General features: G+C 37.5%; 1 protein-coding gene across 2 annotated transcripts in view; it reads right to left on the reverse strand.

The window, feature by feature from the left end:
• SH3TC1 (SH3 domain and tetratricopeptide repeats 1) overlaps positions 1 to 21,697 on the reverse strand; it is a 33,867-nt gene that overhangs the window by 7,511 nt on the left and 4,659 nt on the right. For both annotated transcript variants that reach the window (XM_076335872.1, XM_076335873.1), the window contains exons 2-13: positions 20,443 to 20,679; positions 17,906 to 17,980; positions 15,163 to 15,290; positions 12,508 to 12,613; positions 10,530 to 10,673; positions 9,707 to 9,884; positions 8,853 to 8,926; positions 7,792 to 7,987; positions 6,782 to 6,909; positions 4,541 to 4,582; positions 1,193 to 2,878; positions 356 to 536 (exon numbers count right to left, since the gene is read on the reverse strand). In XM_076335872.1, the coding sequence (XP_076191987.1) occupies positions 356 to 536; positions 1,193 to 2,878; positions 4,541 to 4,582; positions 6,782 to 6,909; positions 7,792 to 7,987; positions 8,853 to 8,926; positions 9,707 to 9,884; positions 10,530 to 10,673; positions 12,508 to 12,613; positions 15,163 to 15,290; positions 17,906 to 17,980; positions 20,443 to 20,635 (3,131 nt within the window). In that variant the 5' untranslated portion in view covers positions 20,636 to 20,679. The remainder of the gene's footprint in view (positions 1 to 355; positions 537 to 1,192; positions 2,879 to 4,540; positions 4,583 to 6,781; positions 6,910 to 7,791; positions 7,988 to 8,852; positions 8,927 to 9,706; positions 9,885 to 10,529; positions 10,674 to 12,507; positions 12,614 to 15,162; positions 15,291 to 17,905; positions 17,981 to 20,442; positions 20,680 to 21,697) is intronic.

The following is a 21,697-nucleotide window of genomic DNA, read 5'->3' on the forward strand; positions in this document are numbered from 1 at the left end:
CCTATCATGGCAAACAAGTCACTTGCCAGCAATAATCCTAGAACTTGCATCACATATAGATCTAGAGTTGCATAACATACAATACTTTTTAAACGTATTTACATAGATTTTTAAAATAATGTGGCTCTTGAAGTGGTGCTAATCCCTACTGAACATTTTGTCTCCCTTGAGAGATGATAGTTACTTAAAAAAACAAGAGAAGCCTCCAGTAGCACTGGGCCCTTCAATTCTAATAAAGTGTATTGGCAAAGCAGAGTGAAAAAGTCAGTCATATTCAGCTGTTGCAAAAACTGAGATCTTTAGCATGACAGAAGTTACAGTCAGAATAAAAGAAAAGCCATTCAGCATGTCTTACCTTTCTGTTCCTAAAGACAAATAGAGCTGACTAATGGTTTCCAAAATTTGTCCCTCCAGAACTTTGTTGGACATCTTTCTAGCTAAAGATAGTTGATATTCATTGTAGATGACACACTGAGCCTCACTGGGAACAACTGTACTATAGAACTGACACAGCAGTTTAATTGCTTGTAGTTGACCTAGGAGAATAGATTGGAAATACTAACATGAATCTCTATTTTAAAATGAAAGTTAAATTAGTTTTAAAGTAATTCATTCTTACTGTTTCACAAATTCCACACAGTCCGCTGATTCCACTGCCAGTTTCTTCACCCCCAAAGTTAACAAAGAGGTTACTTCAAACTTGATCTCCAAAATAAAAGCATAAAAGTCACCTTACCTGTATAAGCTGCCTTAATCATGGTAGCAAGAATAAGTAAATAAAGCATGGGTCTTCTAAATACAACTATTCTATGCAAAAGTAATCCAGGTTACCAATTGTTTGCATACCTTTAAACTCAAGTCCGGTGCTGTTTGTACTACCAATGATATAACTATTGTAAATATTATTGAACACAGAAATCTCTAGACTTTTTACTGATTAAGTTTAGGTTTTTTCTTAACATTTCATTTTCTCTATCATTTCTGACAAATGTACCTAAGTACCACCAGAAGAGCAAGCCAACATGTATTTATTTCTCCACCATTATGGGACAGCAAAGATTTCAATCACTTTGACAGCTATCACATAACTGGACATAAAGTGTTGTTTAAGGAACAACTATAACATACCTATATAACAAACACTCCCAAACAGGAAACATTTTGTAACTTCAAGAGAAAAAGATGTACTTACTTTCCAGGTGACTTGTCTCCATTGCAAGTAAAAAAGCCCATTCATAATAAAACCTTCCTTTTTCTCTTTGAGTTCCACCAACATAGTAACATCCCAACTGAAGGAGGACTTGGATAAAGTCTTGGCCGCAGTCCATACTTGGAAGTTTGGAGAACAGCTTCACTGCCCTGATATAATAATGTTCTGCCAGCTTGCTGGCTGCTGCATGCAGGCAGAGTGCCCCAAAATTAGCCAGGGCTACAGCTTGGTTATGGGTCATATTGGTCTCTTCTGAAAGACGCAGTGCTTTGTAGTATCCCTCAGCAGCTTCTTTTGTATTCTTTGTTCTTTTCAAAGCAATAGCTAGCATATTATAAGCGATGCCTAGTTGTTGAGGATTGCTCCATGAAGAGTCCACAACAGCATTTAAAATGACTAAAGCCACATCATATTGCCTGTAAAGAATGTATAACCAAGCAAGTGAAACCAAATTGTTAATAGTTTCCTCTGGCTTAGCAGAAACAGAGTCCAGTGCTTTCATCATGTAAAGAATGGCTTTTCCATACCGTTTGTGGTGGCTGTACAGTTTTGCTAAGCTAAGATAGATAGTGCTGCATAGGTCTTGCTGCTCATTAGTGAACACAGAAGAAAGTGCTTGTATGAGGTAAGGTGCAATTTGGGATGGGAGTATTTGTCCGAGTTTTCTCAGGCTACAGAGCTTGGGAGCATTTTTGATGACTAAATCAATCCTTTTCAAAGAATCCATTAAAGTACTGGAGCTCTGGGAAGAGGTGACCTTTATGCAACTTAATACAATGTGCGGCAAACACTTTTCATTGTAGGACTCTGCTAGTTTGAAATAACAGTTGTTTGATAAGTTGTTTTGTAAACCCAAGTCATTAAGCAACAGTTGAAACCTTTCCAAGAATGGTAGTGCCTCTTCATGCTGTTTGCGTGCACTGTAATGTTTTGCCAGGAGAAAACATGCCCTTGCCTCTGCATGTTTGTTCTGGCTCAAAACTGTCCTCTTCAGAGCATACTTTAGAATATCTGACTCCAGGTCGGCACTGCAAATGTAATTGGGAATTCCCATGAGAAGAGATGTAGCCTTGTCAAAAACATGAGCGCATTTTTCTTTGTTCTTCTGTGTCAAGTAGATGACTGTTAGATTTGTATAAAGAGCTATGACAAAGTACAAATCACTAAACCCTCCAGCTACTGCTCCCAACGCTTCCTCAAAATACACCCGAGCTTGGGAAAACTTCAGCTTTTTAACACTAAGCCTACCTAAGAGAAAGCATAGCCTTGCTAGTGCCCAGGACATACCTGCTTTCTTTGCTGTTTCCCTTGCTAATCTAAAAAAGCTAACCAGTTCTTCTTCTTCTGAAAACCCATAAAACATGCTATTGATAAATGGATAAGAGAAATCATACAGGTTTTTGAAGTTTCTCTCATACTCTTTCCTATTTAAGAAGAGTAACAATGACTCAAAGATGTCAGATGCTTGAACATCATCTTGACATATGTGGAAGCAAGGTCCTTTAGATGGAGGAAAGTTTTCCATATTTGGAGAGCTAGCAGAATCTTTTCGTTCAGTAGTTGGCTCTTCTGCCTGAGTGGCCTCCAAATTCTTGAAGTTCTTCAGGAATTTTTCTATCTTGCCATTCTTGCTAGTGGATACTGTGCTAGAATGTGAACATGGATTTTCTGAAATTCAAAAATAAATTACAGATCACAACTTCACGTGTGCATACACACAAAGATCTTTGATAGACCAACAAAAACATTTATCAGTAGAAGATGCCGTTAGGAAAACATTATGTAAACATACTGCACTTTCTTAACAGTATGTCTAGGAGACAAGCCAAAGGTGGGGAAAGAGAGAGATCAAGAAGGATCAGGGAAGAACGCGTGTGGGAGACTGGAGGAGTGGGGATAAACGGGACTTGCCACATGTAAGCAGGTTGCTGATCAGTATGCTTGCCTAGCCAGGCCCTGTGCCTGATCCAACACTAATCCAACTGAAGTCCAACATTAATTCAACATTGACTGTGTTTGTGTCTGAGTGTATACTCAAAAAGTATACTCTTGAGCATATATTCTCTGTTCTCTCTGTGTGTATATGAGCAAGAGCGATCTGCCAATGAATGGCAATGCAGACTAGCTGGTAAGCAGGAGAAGACCAGAATCTGGAAAGCCCCAAGGTCTGCACTGGAGGCTGGATAAAGGGCCCAAGGTCAGGGCATGGATACTGGATGGACTTAAGGTAACTGTGAATTTGAGCATGCATGTGAGTTGAGTAAGGGTATGCCTATGGCCTGAGAGAAAGCTAAGGCAGGTTAGCCGGGGGAGGGGGGGGGGCGCGGCGGGCAGCGGGAAGTAAGACTGAGCTATCTGAGTTGAAGTCTGACGTGCACGCTGTGAGGGTGCCTGCAAAGGTCCTGCTCTCCTGTCCACATTATTGCTGTGTGGCCAGCCATGCCTGTGTAATGTGTAATAAGATTTCTTCTTGCAATCAAATACAAACCCTGATTCTCTGCTGGAACAGATTAAGTTTCTCAAAATTACCAAGTTTGTGGTGATTGATGTGGTCATTGATCTAAATTCTCCTAGTACTGACATTGTTGAATATCTTACAAATATAAGACAACAGACTGCGATTTCTTTAGTCCTCCCACTGTTATCCAGCCAAGGTAATAGGGACAGGGACTAGGGATGTAGTCTGCAGTCATAGTCAGTGTAAAGCTTACAGCTGCATATCAACAGGAGCTTACTGAAGTTCCAGATTTAGAGCTCAGTTTCCTTAGAGCTCAGTTTCCTTAGAATCTCATTTCTGAAACTGTTCAGCAGAATCATAAATATAAAAATTGGTATTTAGAAAAATGTAGTACAATACAAGTAATGATAGTGACAGCTTAGCAACTAAATGCCAAAGGGAAATAATTCTGCATCCTCATCAAAATATCTCCTTTGGGAAATATAATTATGGGATGAAGTTTTCTAGCAGATGGAAAATCTGCTGGAATTCAAAGTCAGCACTTGCCAGGTGCCCCATAAACAGTATTTTGCCCTGCTAAACAACGTGGGGGGGTCGGGGGGTGGTGCATGTGTGTGTCACAGCAGTAAAAATAAGTCATACAGTTTGCAGTTGAATAGCAAGGTCCAAGAAAGACATCTGATATCAGTGAAAACCCAAAAAGTCTTACAGCAAAACCTAGTGAGAAGGGGTTACAGCACAACCTAGGAAAGCAAAACAATGAGAAAAGTTAGAATGTGAAGAGACATTAGAAAGAAAAGCTGGCAAAGATACCAAAAATACCAGAAGTCACATTAATTTTATGTAAAAATTGTATGCATATGAAGTATTACCACATTTGTGAGCTTTCTGAAATTCTGGTTCTTCTAATTGGTCTGTAAGAAAGAAAAAAAGTCATGTTAGTCATGGTATCTTAGTTCTTTTTCAGTTTTAAATACCCTAAAATAAGGCTATTTTTTAGTTTGGAATTCTTTATGTCAGAAGAATTGGATGTGTCCTGGAAATTTAGAAGAGAATACATTTCTATGTCTGGCCCAGAGCTAACAGATACGAGGGACTTACCCTGCTGCTGATACAACTCACCACTTTCTACATGGTTACCATCATGCACCTACCACTGCTCAGTAAGGTGGGGAGACATCTGCATATCGCAGTTAGCATTAAAGCCAACCTGTTCTGCATGAGGGATGCATCACTGCTGCATTAAAATACAAGTGGGCAGCGTAGACACAATCATTCCCCACAACCCACCCCTAAAATGAGGTAACAAAAAGCCCTTAATATTACTGAAATAAGTTTTAGCATCACTCCTGGGGTTGGGGGGGGAATAATTATTTGGGGTAGTTTGTGTAGTTAAGAGTGTCAGACTTTTGTGGCCATTCCAATAGCATGCAGTTGAAAAATCCCTGTATCTATCTTTTCACTTAAAAGGTCTATCTTTAAATTCTGTAAACATTTAAAACTAGATGTATAGTAGTAAAGTTTAACATAGCACATCTGTAGAACATTTAGAATTACTATTTTGTGTAGAAGATATTTCAAGGTATTTCAGTTGTCATGCTGCTTTTCAGGATTATATTCCCTGTCTTTCATACGCTAGATGCAATATAAGTGGTACTGAGCATATGAAGGATATGTCTAAAAGCAGAGGCTCACAGAACTAGGTCTATTTAAGCAGATGGAAAGCTATTTTATTAGCCTTTAAGAATGACCTCTTACTGACTGTTTACTTCTGGATCTCCTTTCTTTAAATGCTTTCCTGACTTTGGTGGACAAATGCCACAGATGTTTACAACAGCCGTAACTTAACACTCTGAATATCTAATTGGGGAAGTGCTCATCAGTAAATACTTCTCATTAGATTGATGTAGATGGAAGGAATCAAAACCCCTTTTACTCAGATCACACAACAAAACATCAAATGAATATTGAAAAGCCTTGCTCTGGGTAACGCAAGTTATGTTGATCAATTGTGCAGTTTAAGAGAAAAAAAGTGGTAAAGATGGTACTATTAGCTGGGGAAGATGTGAAAAGAAGTTGGCACTTGTAAGATTGGGGAGGATATGAGATGGGGTGAAAAATGTGCAACAGGCAAAAATAGCAGTATGTCCATTAAGCCCATGAGACTGTTTTAGTAACTAATAGCTGTCTGAGCTTTTGTTCCCTGGCTTTTCATTTGAGCGAGGAAGGTGAGATGTGGAGCCATTTTGCACATTGACATGAGTTGCATTTTGCAACTCAGATCTGACATGCCTTAGTTATTGTTCACACACACACTGATTTGCAGCATTAAACCAAAGCACCCAAGTCAAATCTACACACCAGCTCCTTTCAAGCTGGAGCCTACGGGCCTGTCTCTTAGGATGCCACTAATGGAGATAAAACTTTGTTAAGTATTTGACAAGCATATGCACCGCCACAGAACAGCCTGTGGTGGGATAAGAAATTGCTGCTCCTGTTCAGTTCAGCAAGACAATTCTATTATATTACACTAAGTCTGTAAAGGTGAAACCCCAATTAGTTTATGTAAAGCATGAGCACTTAGAGAAATAACAACTGTATCAGAGGTGATGTAGCTAAAGTTTTTTTTTCTTTGTATGAACAGATTTTGCTATTTTTCTATACCTTTGAAAGTTAAATCAAGCACAAAGAGGTGTATGTTTGCATTAGCTGTCAATAATTATTATGCCACCTTTCCTAAGATGAATGAAAAGCCAGCAGTATTTGGGTGAACATACTGCCTTTTATAATGCAGCACTCTGACACATGAAAGCTTGAAGATCTGTTCAGCTCAATAACAGTTTTTAAAACCCTTCTGTTTAATTCACTCAAAAGAAGGACAAAAGAAGACTTGTAAATGCTCTGCTGGGTGAAGTCTTGCATCAGCAGGAAAGTAGCAAAGATGATATAAAGGATTTTTACATGTCATTTCTATGATCAAACTGAATACCGAGATATTTCAAAGTAGGTGTAAAGGCTGGAATCTCATTGAAATAGAAAAAAACAGTTGTAACAGGGATATAGGAACTGCACATATGTCTTGTGCAGTAAAAAGGAGTAAAACTCATGCTTACCTATTCGATACACAGAGCAAACATCTGTGATGGAGGTTTGTTTCAACAAATGTATCACTTCTTCCAATTTTTTTTCTTTTGAAAAAAAAGATAGCTCTTCCGCTTCAAGAAAATCCAGGTCTTGTGGTCTAACAAAGAAAGGAGCAACTTTGAAGGTGTCTGAAAGCTCGAAGAGCTCACTGCCATCAGTCAAATTGGAGCTCGCTAGAGAAACTAATGCAATCTTCATATTATAGGTCTGTTGTGTTCAAAATTAGTATCAGTCATATTTATAAACTTACAAACTGATAGTAGCTATGATTTCAGCTAACTGTTTCTGCCATATCAGAGTAAGCTTTATGTCTATCTGTGTGATGGTATAGCATTTTATAAGATAATTTATTAAAAGCACAGATCTTTAAGGACGTTATGGTATTGGTTTTTGAATATAAGCTTAAAGTTACACATCAAATGGACCTGCAAACAACATTTAAGAACTCCTTGTTTCAGCATGCAAACAGCCCAGACATTAATAGAGGCAGCCTATTTACATGGTGCCAATGCATGCTGAAATGCACACTTTTTACAGGTTTCTTTCTGCATTATGAGCAATTATTTTTAAGAGGACCCATATTTGAAATAAGTTAAGGCCTGTAACAGAGTACTAGCAAAAACAGAACTTGGATGCTTTAACATAGATCTTGAAAGACCAGTAAAAATGGAATCTTCTGCAACAGTAAGACTTCTTGGATCTTGTGATCTAAAGAATAGAGACTGAACCAGGTATAACTACAGCAACCCCTTTTCCCAGTAAGAAACTTGGGTACAGGCTGATAACATTTTTCCAGCATTTAAGCAGACTTCATATTCCAATTTCTTTGCATTTGTTTTGACTGATACACACTATGACAATTCTCATTAAAAAAACAAAACAACAATCACACCAGAAAACCGAACCCGAGTTTAACATTCAGCATTTTAAAACTCAAGAGACTGTCTTTTTGTTTATGAGTTAAATACGTGTCACTTACTTATTCTTAGGTATGTCCAGTTTAACATGACTTGTCTTCACAAAACCTATTTGGCCAGTAAACACATGTCTCCCAAGAAACCATTCCATGCATTCAATGAAGTAGCCAAGGATCTCAATTTTGTCCCCTTCCTGGAAACTCATCTCTTCCGACACAATACTTTCATAATTCATCACAGCTAGACAGGATCCCATTGCTGTGTAATAAGGATATAAATAATATTTGCAGATAAAGTAATTTAACAATACAAATACACTTAATAGGATAGAAACTCAGCAGAAGAACATATTTAGCAAAAGACATTCCTGGAACTCCTGAGTTGCACATCCAATGTGGCAAGATTTAAAGCATCCAAACCTAATCAGTTTGGTTTGAGCAATTAGAATTGTAAACAACGGCATAAAAATCCTCATTTCCCAGCCATTAAAAAACAAAGTCTAAAGCGTTTTCAAAATTCTAGCAAATTCCATCATGAAGCAACAAAAATAAATGTTTTAAGTCCCTACTTTGCTTCTTATAAAGGGCTCTGAACTTGGGCCAGAGTAAAAACATTTGAACCAACTAGTGAAATCCCTATTGGATAAATGTGCAGTTGTATACCAGTCAATACACTATTAAAACTGACACATATGTTAGAAAATAAGCCATATTTACTCTCTAACCTCAGACCATCTGTGTAAGTTTTATTTCTCTGGCAGTATTACATAAAGCAATATACATGTGAAAGATGCACAATCCACACATTGGTACATTTTCTTATTTTAAAGTTTGTCATCAAATCTACAGAGGCATCCTCAACTTAATTACTCTTTACTACTTTGTGCATCTACTTAATACAGTATTTAGGAGGAAGAAGAGGAGAGATAAGCCTTTAGCGTTTAACTCAACTTAGGCAGAGATTTATGCTCTCACTAATTTTACTGCAATGTAATTTTGAAAGCTGTTTTCCCATCCTAATAAAATGGAACAAAGTTACTGAACCCTTTAGAGTTTGCCCTAACACAAGCATAGAATAAGTTTGGGGTTTTTTTTAATGCTGATGTTTGAATGGAGTTTCTTACCAACTTTCCTGATGGATTTAGATTCAGTTTGGTATGTAAAATCAATAGGATTAGAATACTCTTTAAGAAACCATCTGAAAGTAGAAAAAGAAATTGAAGTTAGTGTATAAAACACTTCACTAGATGTTGTGACAATAACAGTGGTATTTTAAATCCATTTGAAAACAGATGCACCCCTCCCACAATTATCTTTCAATTTCAGCACACACTTCAGAACTATGTTTTGAGTAATATTAGTAGTAAAAGAAGTGTTAACTTCAGCATGACTTTCTCAGTTAGGTTTGACTATTTCTCCCTGCCCAAGGTAAATAGTAGTTAAAAAGCTGGAATTTTTCTAAGAGCACCAAGAATGAACGATTTACTGGTGACTCCTGAAGTGAGTCCATTGATAAGTCCATTGATGTAATTTTGACTTTATAGCAATTATGAGCTTGGACATGATCTTGAAACAAACTGCATTAAGGAGGTGGATGGCTCCTGTCAATAGTGTTGAGTAAAAACACTGCTAGCCTGTTGTCATCCACATTTCCAAGCATCCCACCTGTTACTATCCATATTTCCAAGCATCCTGAAAAATGAAAATTCTCACTTTATGTTACACCAGAAATGTTAATAGATTTTATTTCGGCTTCAGGAAGAAAGCAATATCTAACTCACAAGATGGTAAACCATCTTTAAATGCTGCTCTGCAGGCGCCTGGATTAATTTCAATCGTGTGGTATGGAAGGAAATAGAGCATTTGTTCTCAGTGTTAATGGAAGATGGATGTTCCATAACAAGCTACCATTTAGAGACACCTATGTCTAAGCAGACACGTGTACATATGAAACGGATGCATAGAGTCAGGTACCTACTGATGAAAAGGGATCAGTGGCTCTGGAGAAGCATTAGACAGCACAGTCATGTCACCATCCACAGATCCACCTGTTACATCTTCAGTAAAAGCCCCGGCCTCAAAATAAGTGTTTATTTCATTGTCTGTAGCCATTACCTTTCTTATCAGATTGTCGGGACATAAAACAAAAAATGCCCCTAAAAAGAAAGCAATGGAACAGATGTCATTTTATGTAATGTTTTAGTGTCATACAAGCTTTAAACTGGCTTCAAGAGCATCAGTAATATTCAATTAGAGATCAAAAATCTGAGATTTCACAAGAATTTTCTTTCTGATTGTCAGATATTCATACTTTTCTGTCTAGTTTCTCTTTCAGTAGAAAAAATTGCAGAGGTGAGGTGTTCGATGACATGTAGAACCTTCTTCTGCTGCAACATTTTGCGTGTTCCTAATGCAGCAATCAACGATCCATCTAGCTCATCATTCTGTCTGATGGTGATGCTATTTAGGAGAAGCGCATAAGCCTGGCAACTATCTGTAATCCCCCTCCTGTACATCTCCAGGATCTGCAATAATATTAAGCAAGTTGGAATGTACGTCCCTCCCTAATCCTTTTGGTATCCATTTATGGACCAGTTGCACATGAATTTCTCTAATCCCCCTATGATCCTACTGAACCCAATCTGTGTTTGTTCCTTTCTCTTCTCTTTCTGGTGCATTTGGAGTGAATAGATTTAAATTTAACTTCATTAAGTATTTGAGTAGGTCTTAATTTTTTATTTTAGGATTTTAAAGAAAGGTGCTTCTCTAAATTTAGCCTTAGCATGTACAGTCTTCCTTACCTTCCTGTACTAGCAGGCTTCTGTACATCAGATTTAACGATTTTTCATTTATACAGACTTCAATGCCTGTTTCTTCCTCCTCTTGAGAATAGAGCCAGAAAGATTGATCTAGGAATAAATTCTCCATACAATGATTTATAAAACCTAGGAAAAAAAAATCCAATTTGTTTTCTTTGCAGTTTTACAGTATTATACAAGAAAATAACCTTTCAGAAGGTCAGAGACTGGGGTAGGCATTCAGATAACTCCATTATTGCTTAACCCACAATGTATAACTAATTTTACTACATAGTATTGGCAAAATTACATCCATTGTCACATGCATTACAGCTACTTTTAATGCTTAGCTCTCACAAACTACACCTAAAAGGCATACACCTTTTCTGTGCCTAATCCTGCTGAAAAAGCAGACCATGTTCTCCCCTTATGAGGGTTCCCCATAGTTTAGCTATATTGGAAAGGTTTGGAGTCTGAGAGAGGTAATCACTAGCAAGCTTTGAGCAACAGGTGCTTAGCACCACTTAATAACAGATGACTGGAAATAATCTCAAAAAATAATCTCTGTATAGATTTCTGTTGCCTGATTCAGCTGTGCCGATTTATGCAGATACTGTGCCTGGGTATCAAATTCCTGGAATTTCTTTGGGACAGAGACGATGCTGCATACCAGAGTCATGTAAATCACAAGAAGGTAGTGCTCGATCTTGGAAACTGGGACTCCTTATATTAGGACTTAGGGCTTTCAAAGCAATGTGATAGTTACAGGGAGATCTGGATTGGTGTATCATAGTCAGCGCGGTATAGATAGTAGATTATTACTTAAAGGGCCAACATTAATACATTAGCAAATCCTTTGTGCAAAAAGTTATGATGAAGAGGAAAGGTGGTCAGATCAGTGATTAAGGTGCTACTCTGCTATCTGGAAGACGCTGAATCAATTCCCTGTTAGCCACAGCCTTGCCTAAGAAGAAACTTCATCTTCTTGTGCTTTCTCTGCAAAATTGGATTGAAACAGTATTTTTTCTAGTTCTCTAAGAAGCATTTTAAAATACAAAATAGTAAGTAAATAGCAAACATGAAATTAAAAATAAAATTCATTATTTTAAATTGGTCTGATGGAAACAGGCAAATTCAATAGTAATGCACACAAGCTCTCCATACACAGAAGAGGAAAAAAAAAAAATCAGGTGAACAAAATGGAGACAAAGATCTGATTCAAATGCTATTCTTCAGAAAAGACCCGTGAAGTTACATGATACTAAAAGTGGAACTCAAATCAATGGCATCATATTGTTACAAAAGGCATGCTCAGATTTAGAAACAGAACTGAAGCATGCAAAGCATATGAAGCAATCTTTGTTTTACTTGATATTTCCTCTGAAGCCTTACCAACTCTGTCCGGTTTGCTCACTACTATTCGGGAAAGATGTGGAACAACTAGAAGAGTCCAGTGGGAAGCATGACCAGAGGTCTAGAAAATACAGTCTGTGAAGAAGGATTATAGGAATTAGGGTTGATTTTCCTAGTGAAAACAATACTGAGTGGAAGCGCGGGTTAGAAGTCTCCAAATAGGTATTAGCATGATGCAAAGAAAGAGGAGTAACCTCAGCATGTCTACAGTGAGCAGAAAAAGCTGTAAAAGCATTTAAGTTGCAGCACAGGTTAGACTTTAGGACAAACACACCTGGTTTGGAATAGACTGCTTAGAAAGAAGATATGATCTGATTCTGGAGTATCTAACTTAGACATCTACCAGGAACAATAGCCGTTATCTGCTCTGGGACAAAGGCAGGTTCTCTTGGAGGTTGGAGGGTCTCTCCAGCTCTATCACTAGTACCCAGTTCAGGAACATTACTGCTATTAGGAGTTAATAACAAAGAATCTCAAAATCCTGTTTAACAAGTTCCCAGTCAATCAGAAATTGCGTGCAGAGGAATAAAAAAGCATATTGAACTGCTGTATGGTGAAACAGCTTTACCCAGTGAGTGGTAGGTTAGAAACTTCCATATTTCTTCAAAAGTTTTAAATGTCACCACTATTAGATCTTGATCACTATGAATAGACAGCAGTCTGGCGGAGAGCTCCTAAAAAAAAATCAAAGACAATATTTTAATTACAATTATACTAGACTTGAGCACAATTTCTCACTAGGTAATATACATAGCATTTTAGCATAAGTGTTAAGAAGGATAAAAAAAATCAATCAGGATTTTACCTATATGAGATATCTGTTCTTTAACACATAGCTACAACATACAGTGAGCCAAGTTTTAATCTGATTTTTTTCTTACCAGTTGTACCAACAGTTCCAGTGAGGTTAATTTACAGAGGAATTAAGACCTCAGGAATGACCACACTGAGTGAGACTAAAGGCCTGTCTGGTTCAGACATGTCTATGTATAGTGGCTGCTGTTCTTTATTTAGAGTGTGAAAGCCAGGCAAGCATCTAGTGGTACTTTCCAAGAATACCCTCCTAGCACAGAGCAATTTACAGCTTGGGAACTGCCTTTGCCAGACGTGTGGGCATTAATATTAAATAGTGGAAAGGGTTTCTTTGTTTGTTGTATTGGGTTGGTTTTTTTAACTTAAAATTTCTCTAGGTCACTAGAACCCACTGCAAATTTTTAGGATCCACAACATCCTGCTCAGATGTAGGTTAGCCTCAGAGCTCTGTACACATATGAAAACACCTCCTTTGATGCATCTTTGAACCTGCTACCTGGTAGCTTCAGTCTTGTTCCAGAGAAGACATTGAATAGTCATTCCCTAGTTCACTCTTTCCATGGTTAAGACAATTAAATATACTGGAGTTTGGTTTTTGTTTTTTTATAAGATGCAGTGAGAGCCTTTTCTCCTCATTTGTACTGGTTTGTGTTGCTAGAGTAGCATTAAATTGTGCATTTAACAAAGATGAGCAATGATCATTGTAAATTATAATGATGGATTTTATAAGGAATTTCAGAAATGCTAGAAGGAAGAACTACATAAACCTTCAAATAAGTGAAAGAAACGTATATTTTGATGGATTCTAGCCAAAGAGCAGTAATATACAGTCTGGTTGCACTTCAGTTAGTAGCTTAAGAAGAGGGCCATCTAATGATGCTGGCTACTGTCTTTCAGGGAAATACAAAGAATTGTGGCAATTTTGAGACAAGTATCTGAATCAGTATCTCAGAGAGTAAATCAGATGCAAAGCTAACAAGTATTATGTTACTGTATCATTTCCCAGTACTGTACCCTTTCTCCCATCACATCAAAATTGAAATGCATCTTCAAACAATTTAAGGACTGATTAAGACACTGATTCTGACTCCGAGGAAAAAAAAAATTGTCCCTCAAACATTTTCTGTAATCTGAGCAAGATGGAGCTGATCCACTGTTTTTATGACTGTTATGTCACTATTTTAAAAGATCTCTGAATTAATTCTGTTTAATGTCCATATTTTCAGTTCACACAACATGAACAGATTAAAATAGTAATTCCTTTTTGAAAACAAAAGTCCAACTTAAGCCTCTTCAACAGGCATACCTCATCACTGCTTTGATCTTCTGCATGCCCCTTTCTACACTAGATTAAATATTAACATAAGCCTGAAATCTATTAATAAATTGCCAACACATGCTAAAGTATCTCAGCCTTAAGGGCTTTATGCACTGCTGAGTATCAAAACAACATTCTAAGGAAACTTATCATTATGAATCTTGCCTCCTTCAAAATCCTTTCCCCAGTCTGTTTCTAATAAGGCCACAAATCTAGTCTATTTGTACGCTGTTTTCCTTCTCCTCCTGATCCCTTCTCCCTTTCTCCATCTTCCCCTAAACAAAAGCCAGAGCAGAGCAGCAGGAGTACAGACTGTTTTCACAGCCACAAAATCAGCAGGCTGGTGATGAAGAGTTCACAAATGAAAGGAAAATCATGTAGAAACACATGCATCTGAGACAGTCATAAAGCCATAATTAAGATTTCAGTGTTTGGCCTGCTAGTGAAGGAGGCTGGAACTCATGGCTCAGACGAAAGAGGAACACCAGAGGTCAAATGGTATCATCCTGCTTTTTCATCAAGAAGAAACTTTAAACTGTATTTGTAGCAAACCTCATTAGTTGTAGAGGATGGGTTTCCTATATACAAACAAAAGACAGTAATAAAAATATGCCAACCCTCTTGTGTGCTATTTAAAGCTATGGCCATCTAGCCCTAGGAAATCCAATATTTATGCTCTTCTCCTTCAGACTTCCTCTTTGGCTTAGCAGTGGGCTTCCTGGGTAACCTGCATGCCAAATGACTCCAAGTGGCTGGAAACTGAAGTGAAGAGTCAATATGAGGGCAAATTAAAAAAAAATCAGAAACCCTTGATTTACATCAATGGAAATCATAACAGAACTATTTACAATTAAGCCCTTCAATACCTTATTTAGCTGTGTTTATTTTATATCAATTTGTGTTCCAGCCTTTTTCAATGGTTCAATATTTCTAATGTTTCTAGATGGTTTTGGGCCATGGGAAACTCTGGTCACTCAAATTCAAGCATACAGCATGTAGATAGAAATGGGACCCAAATATCTCACAGATTATTTCAGTAGCACAGAGTGTATCCTCTGAATAAATAAATGAATTCCCAAGCAACCGACTTACACTGAAAACTGCCATCACCTCCCTGCTGTCATTTTCCAGAAGACGGAGCTGTCCTCTGAGCTGTCTTTGGAGTCTGGGATCAGGACATCCACTCTTTCGTCTAACCATTGTTAACTTCAAGGAGATATCTGGAGAAGGATATCCATTTACAGTGCTGCAAGTTTTGTGAATCGGCTTTGGAGAACCAGAAAATGCCTCAAAATCATAGAATCCACATTAAGAACTACTTTTTCAGCTTCAGAGACAGACACACTGAAAATTGACCTACTGCATGCTTCTTTTTAATTTTTATTATCCAGTAGAGATAGTAGCCTAGCATGAAACACAAGATATTTTCAGTTGCATAATAAAGGTTACAGCTATACAAAGGAGAGTGATGTGAAAGTCTATAGAAATTTTGGGAGACAACTGACACACTTGGGGATGGAGAAGAGAGAAGAGGAAAAAAGCAAGCAGATTGGTAATTTGTCAAAATAGACAGCTCTACAGGCATCGAGAACATGCCCAGATTTCCAAATATCCCATGCATATTTTAAAAATCGAGGCAAACAGATACTGGAATCGCGAAAAAAAAAATAGATAGTTCAGCATGTTACAACTCTTTATGCTAATCTTAAATTCATGGTTATCTGACATGTCACCCCCACTACTTCAGAAGGCTTCTATAAATTGAATATTGAAAAAGCTGTTTCTCAGCTAAGCTGGTTGAGCAGTACCAACCAAGATGAATGGTCCAACTAAAGCTCACTTACATGATTTCCCCAGCACATCTGAAAGAAGCTAGATACCTGTTCTCAGATCTTGACATCTGTTTATGAGAAGCTTTTACTACAGCTAAGGGTACAGTTTCAGCTAGCTTCTCACAGATAAAGAGGATCTTTGATAAAGCTGCTTTCATTCTGCATGTCTGTTAATTTAACTCAATAACAGTAAATCATATTCATAAGTTTTCAGATACCCAGATGGGCACATAAGCCAATAATACCCACTCAGGAAGAATTCCAATTGCAAGCGTGTAAATAGGTCACGCTTCCAGCAATAAATGGGATTGTTGTACATCCTAAAATATTCCAGCTCTGAGTTTCACCTTTTAATCAGGTAAAATAGATATTTTACACATTCTAGTCTAATACGCTGCATCTTAATCTGTTTTCAGAGGGCTTCCTATGTATGTCTCCAGGAGTTTTATCGTGACTTGCACCTAAATTACTCATTACTTTAAGGCCAAGAAGGGTCACTCAGAAATATAAAGCGGTGTTACTGAATTACAAGACCTTTCTATTCAAGCTGTGGTCATATAGTCAATTGTTAGTTCAAAGAACACAAACTAGAGTCTTTGAATGTTACTTGGATCACTGTTAGGCAAGAGTATTGTTGACCTTTTCATTCTACCTGAAGCCGTAAAAGATACTGGCACAAGCGAAGACTATTATTTAAAGATTTAAAATTTTGTTTACATAATCAAATTGACTTCAAGTTAAATTGTGTTTCTACAGTTACATATTTAAGTGTCATATAAAGTTAATATTACTGAAATAATAATTACATTGAATTAAAACAACTGAAATATGGCTACTTCTGCCAAAAGAACTATTAATAATGTCTTATGGAAATGAAACATAGTCCAAAAACCCATTGCACCTATGGTAGTCTTCCTGTCTGCTTCTGTGAGCTCTGATCCGTACCCTCAGTTACAAACCACCCAAATTCTGTACAGAGTTAGACAAACAGGTACATAAGCATAAATAATTTAACTACAAATAACCATGTGTCTGAGGGGGACTGTCTACCACTGATGTGATTTGTCAGGTCAAGCCAGAAAGCAGAGTGCATCCCAGTGTTTTTTGATGGTTATTTCTCTACCTCCACAAGCGAGAGAAGGGAAGTGTGACTAGACCCTCAACGCACAGAGCAGGCCATGAGCCCTCCGGAAGGGAAGCCTGCCGTACCTACTTACTGAGGAACTGCACTCAGTTCCAACTTCATTGAAAATACAGCATTAAAAAAATAAGTTAAGACTTGGAAAGGCCACAAACTTAAAACATAAGACTTTTATGTATGGGTTTCAATTCTTCAAATAAGCAATGAACTTTATTTGCTTTTCTTTTTTTATTAGCCATTACAATATAATCCACAAATTGTTTCTGGCTTTTATAGGAGTTAATAAGTTATTTCTCTTTTCTTTTTCTCTTTTTCTCTCTTTTTCTCTTTTGGAGAAAAGGAGGCTGAGGGGAGACCTCATCGCTCTCTACAACTACCTGAAAGGAGGTTGTAGCGAGGTGGGGGTCGGTCTCTTCTCCCAAGTAAGAAGCGATAGGATGAGAGGAAATGGCCTCAAGTTGTGCCAGGGGAGGTTTAGATTGGATATAAGGAAAAATTTCTTTACTGAAAGAGTGGTTAAACATTGGACCAGGCTGCCCAGGGAAGTGGTGGAGTCCCCATCCCTGGAGGTACTTAAAAGACGCGTAGATGAGGCGCTTAGGGACATGGTTTAGTGGACATGGTGGTGTTGGGTCAATGGTTGGACTCAATGATCTTAGAGGTCTTTTCCAACCTCAATAATTCTATGAGATTTGTTGAGAATTTACATAGAAGTTAGACACTTCACAGGTACCATGAAGTATGTTATAAAGTTACAGGAGTGACGACTGCAAATGTTGTTGACGTAGTGGTCTCAATTAAAAAAAGTAAGCAATGAGAAAAGCATTATATTTACAAGATATGATGGAAGAAAATGTCTTACCAGTTGGAAAGTTCTCTGCTTGCCTGGGAAGGGTCCTTAAACTGACATTCGCGCATTTTTTACTTTGAGAACACTCTATTATGGTAAATGAAAGGAATTGTTAAGTGCATTTTCTAAGTCCATATAAATCACACTGGGAAAAAAAACAAACAAAACACCCCACACTTTCAAAGCATTTGATACATTGCATAATTAATAAAAGAAAATAACTATATTTTTTCCCCTTCCTGCTATATAATTCCCAAAACCCATCAAAAGTATCTGAAGATCATTTCTCTCCTGCTGGGGAGGAAGTTAAATCTTGATTTCATCGTTTTGATGTGAAGCTTCAAGATGATGGAGAATTTGTGGAAAGACAGCCTCTCAGGAAACTGAAGTCCCATCTGGGAGGGAGCAAGGGTCAGACTTCATTTTCTCTTCCCTTGCACCTATACTAAAAAGTGGCCTCCACTGAAGCTTCAGTGGTATAAACTGGCAGTGATATGAGTGCCTTGTACTAATTCATACATGGAAAGAAATAATCCTTCTCTTTGTTTGTTACAAGCTTAATCCTTGGGAGGGGGTAATGTAAAGACAAGTAATTCAAAGTTTTAGAAAAATAACACAAAATAAGTATATTTTGTGTTAATAATAATCTGCTTTTTTTTGTTTTCAGCCCATATTTCTTCCAGTCCTTTTGGAAATGACACATTTTCATGCTGAAGAAACACCCACTCCAACTAATTCCATTTTCTCAGGGTTCCCTTGGCAAAAATCAGTGAAGATAAGGCTTGATATTTCTAAGAATAAAAGTGGGAGAAATAGATCTTTAATTTTTAAAAGAAGACTTCTGAGGCAATTTTCATGTGTCCTAAGGCATTTTCCTCTGCAGCTCTGCTTTTAAGAAAAAACTTGTAATATAGTAGAACATGGTAATTTCTAAGTCTTCTGCAGATGATGCAGATGCATCTTCCCTTGAGTGCATCTGTTGATGTTACATGAGCAAAGTCATGCAAATAAGCAAGGATACATAAACACAGAACTTCCTACTTCAGAAAAGAGTCAGTAAGCAGTAAAAACATCGTCTTTAAGGCCAATTATTAGCATATACTAGAATTAGAAATTTCAGTTCCCAAGCACTTTGGTTTTTGTTGGGTGTTTGACAGAGGCATTAGGGGGTTTTTTATTTGATTTTTTTAATCTAGACTCAACAATATTTGTTTTTTAAATAGAAATTTGATAGCAAGCTCACTGCAGTGTAGACTGACTGTATTTAAGGAACACTCTAATTTAAGTTCCCCACAATTTCTGGGATCATACTTAGTTGTAGTTCTGTTTTTTCTTGTTTTAGTCAGAAGTACGAATAGAGCAATCCTCAAACCTTTGTCAACATGTTATCAATCGCTTTGATCATCATTTAACAGTTGATAAGGACAATTAGTTAGCATATGTTTTGGGTATGTGAACTTGCCGTTACTATTATTTTGATATTACCAGTTATGGTATTTCCTTGAAAGGTATTTATCAAGACAGGAATATCAAGTGGGTAATAATTTATTTAAAAGCTAAACCTAATTTTATGACTTTTAGGAGAAAGCAAAAACTATGAGCAAGTATTTTATTAATCATGGGAGTTTAATTACAAATAATAGTTTGCTATTAAATTTGAGCAAAAGCGTAAGAGTTACTATAAATACCTTTTAAACATTGAGACTGTTTAAAGTGCTATAATTAGATTCAAAATTTGACATGAACTTCACGTCCCATTCTTAATTAATAGGATGACTTGATACTTCTTGGCAAGCTGAAGAGAAACTTTATACTGCCCTGGGATGCTTGTACCCATATTCTTTGATGTCAGCAGAGTTGCAGTTGTGAACAGAAAGACATTGTCTAAGCCATAGGACATATAATTTAAAATGAAATAGTTTTTCCATGATTGCTTGAAGTATTTTCACATTCAGAAAGCTCTCGGGCCTCCTATAAAGTAAGAGTCTGGCCACTGGTTTTGAGACAGAGCCACCTATGCCACTCCACCCTTCCACCCAAAAAGTGTTTCTGACCTGCATGTTTTTACTGCATGAAGCATGTTTTCATTTGCAGAAAAATATAGTATTATGTATTTTTATGAAAAACAGAAATCTAAGAATTTTATTAAAACAGAAACATGCAGTCTAACTCATCTTTGCTTCTGAATCTTAGAGCTTATAGCAAAAAGTGCTAGACAAAGAACTTATACTTCAGTATTCTGGCTTTTGGGTTATGATCATTTTAATCTCAGCTTATCTTAACTGATAGATAATCCATTTGCCTGCCCAAAGTGAATTTCAGTATAGATGGTTTAACAGTCCAATCTATGCAGCACTGCCATAGAGGTAATAGTTATTTGTCTTGTTGCATTTAACAGTTGTAGATGCATTTAAAAAAAAAAAAACTCAGCTGAAAAACACATGACAGTTCTCTGCTTGTGCACAGCAAGCAATGTTTAAAGAACACTAATTTAAATGCAAAGAAAAGTCAAGAGCAGAGTGACCAGGATATATTGATCAAGGTCTTACCCATTTGTTCCTGCGACATGTCCATCCTGACTCCATCCCTGACAGCGCTGATGGCCTCCCCACGTTTCCAGTCAGGCCTGCACCTTCCCTGCTCCATTTCTCTCCTCTCCAAGTTCGGGTTTTGCTTTCCCTCTAGACTAGGGATGATGGCATTAGCGCTGCTGCTAATGCCTGCCACTGCCGAACTCTCCATAATTTGAAATTCCTCACAGTGATGCAATTAACATTATCAACAATCTGAAGGAAAATTCAATAATATATTTTTAAAAAATGTCAGAATACATGCACATATTCAAGAGCTGTCCCACTCCTGCAGGAGTTATTTTTTAATTGTAATATACATTAAGTATTTGCTTTAGACTTCTTTGAGAGGAATTGTTGTATAACACCCAAATTCATCCCAGAAAAAGCTCCTGCAATCAGGTGGCATCACTGCTTCAGCAGCAAAGCAATAGATTTGACTAATAGCAGCAATCCAAGGCCTGAAGTGAAATGTACTTGTGCCCACTGCTAATTATTCATTCTTGGCCAGCTTTAATGCAGGGCCTCCAAGGGATACAGCATCATTCACATTAACAGAGGCAATGCAGGGGAAAAACATCATTTTCTAAAGGTGACAAGAATGGAACAGGTACTGCATGCTTAATTCAAACAAGCAGGAAGGTTTTTATAAATCCAGCTTTTTTTATAAATCAGCCAATGCATCCGCAAAGGACGTGACTCATGTAGCCAGCACATGCCCCACTGGTGTTTAGACCTTTTTCCTTCGTGGGCTCTCACACACCTCCTTAATTGATTTCATAAAGCCACAAGATAGATTTTGCTTTAGTCCTGTCACTTGGACTTAATCCAAATTTCTCTGTGCTTACTCCAGCCATACTCATTAACAAGCTGCATTCGTTATGAGTATACAAACTTGTAATCTTTGTGAAATTTCCTCTCTCATTTGATTTCCAGCAGAAATTGGTTAAAACTGATGGAAGATTACTTTTGCTCTGCCAAAACCGCAGACTAGTGCCTGGTCACCTGGCATCCCCTTACAATCTGCCTTCAAACTGGTCTGGAAATTTCTCCCTTCTCGGTTCACCATGCAACGGGCCATCCCAAAGCACATTGTTCTGGCTTGCTCCTTCACATACACACCTTCCAACACTTCTCACCCTCCAAGCTTCATGTCATAGAACCCTAAACCTGAGCAAACTGAGCACCAACATGAACAGCAGCAACAGCTCCAAGCTGTCTGCCATGGCGGGCA

The sequence above is a fragment of the Aptenodytes patagonicus genome, chromosome 4 (assembly GCF_965638725.1).
Source record: "Aptenodytes patagonicus chromosome 4, bAptPat1.pri.cur, whole genome shotgun sequence".
Lineage (NCBI taxonomy): Eukaryota > Metazoa > Chordata > Aves > Sphenisciformes > Spheniscidae > Aptenodytes > Aptenodytes patagonicus.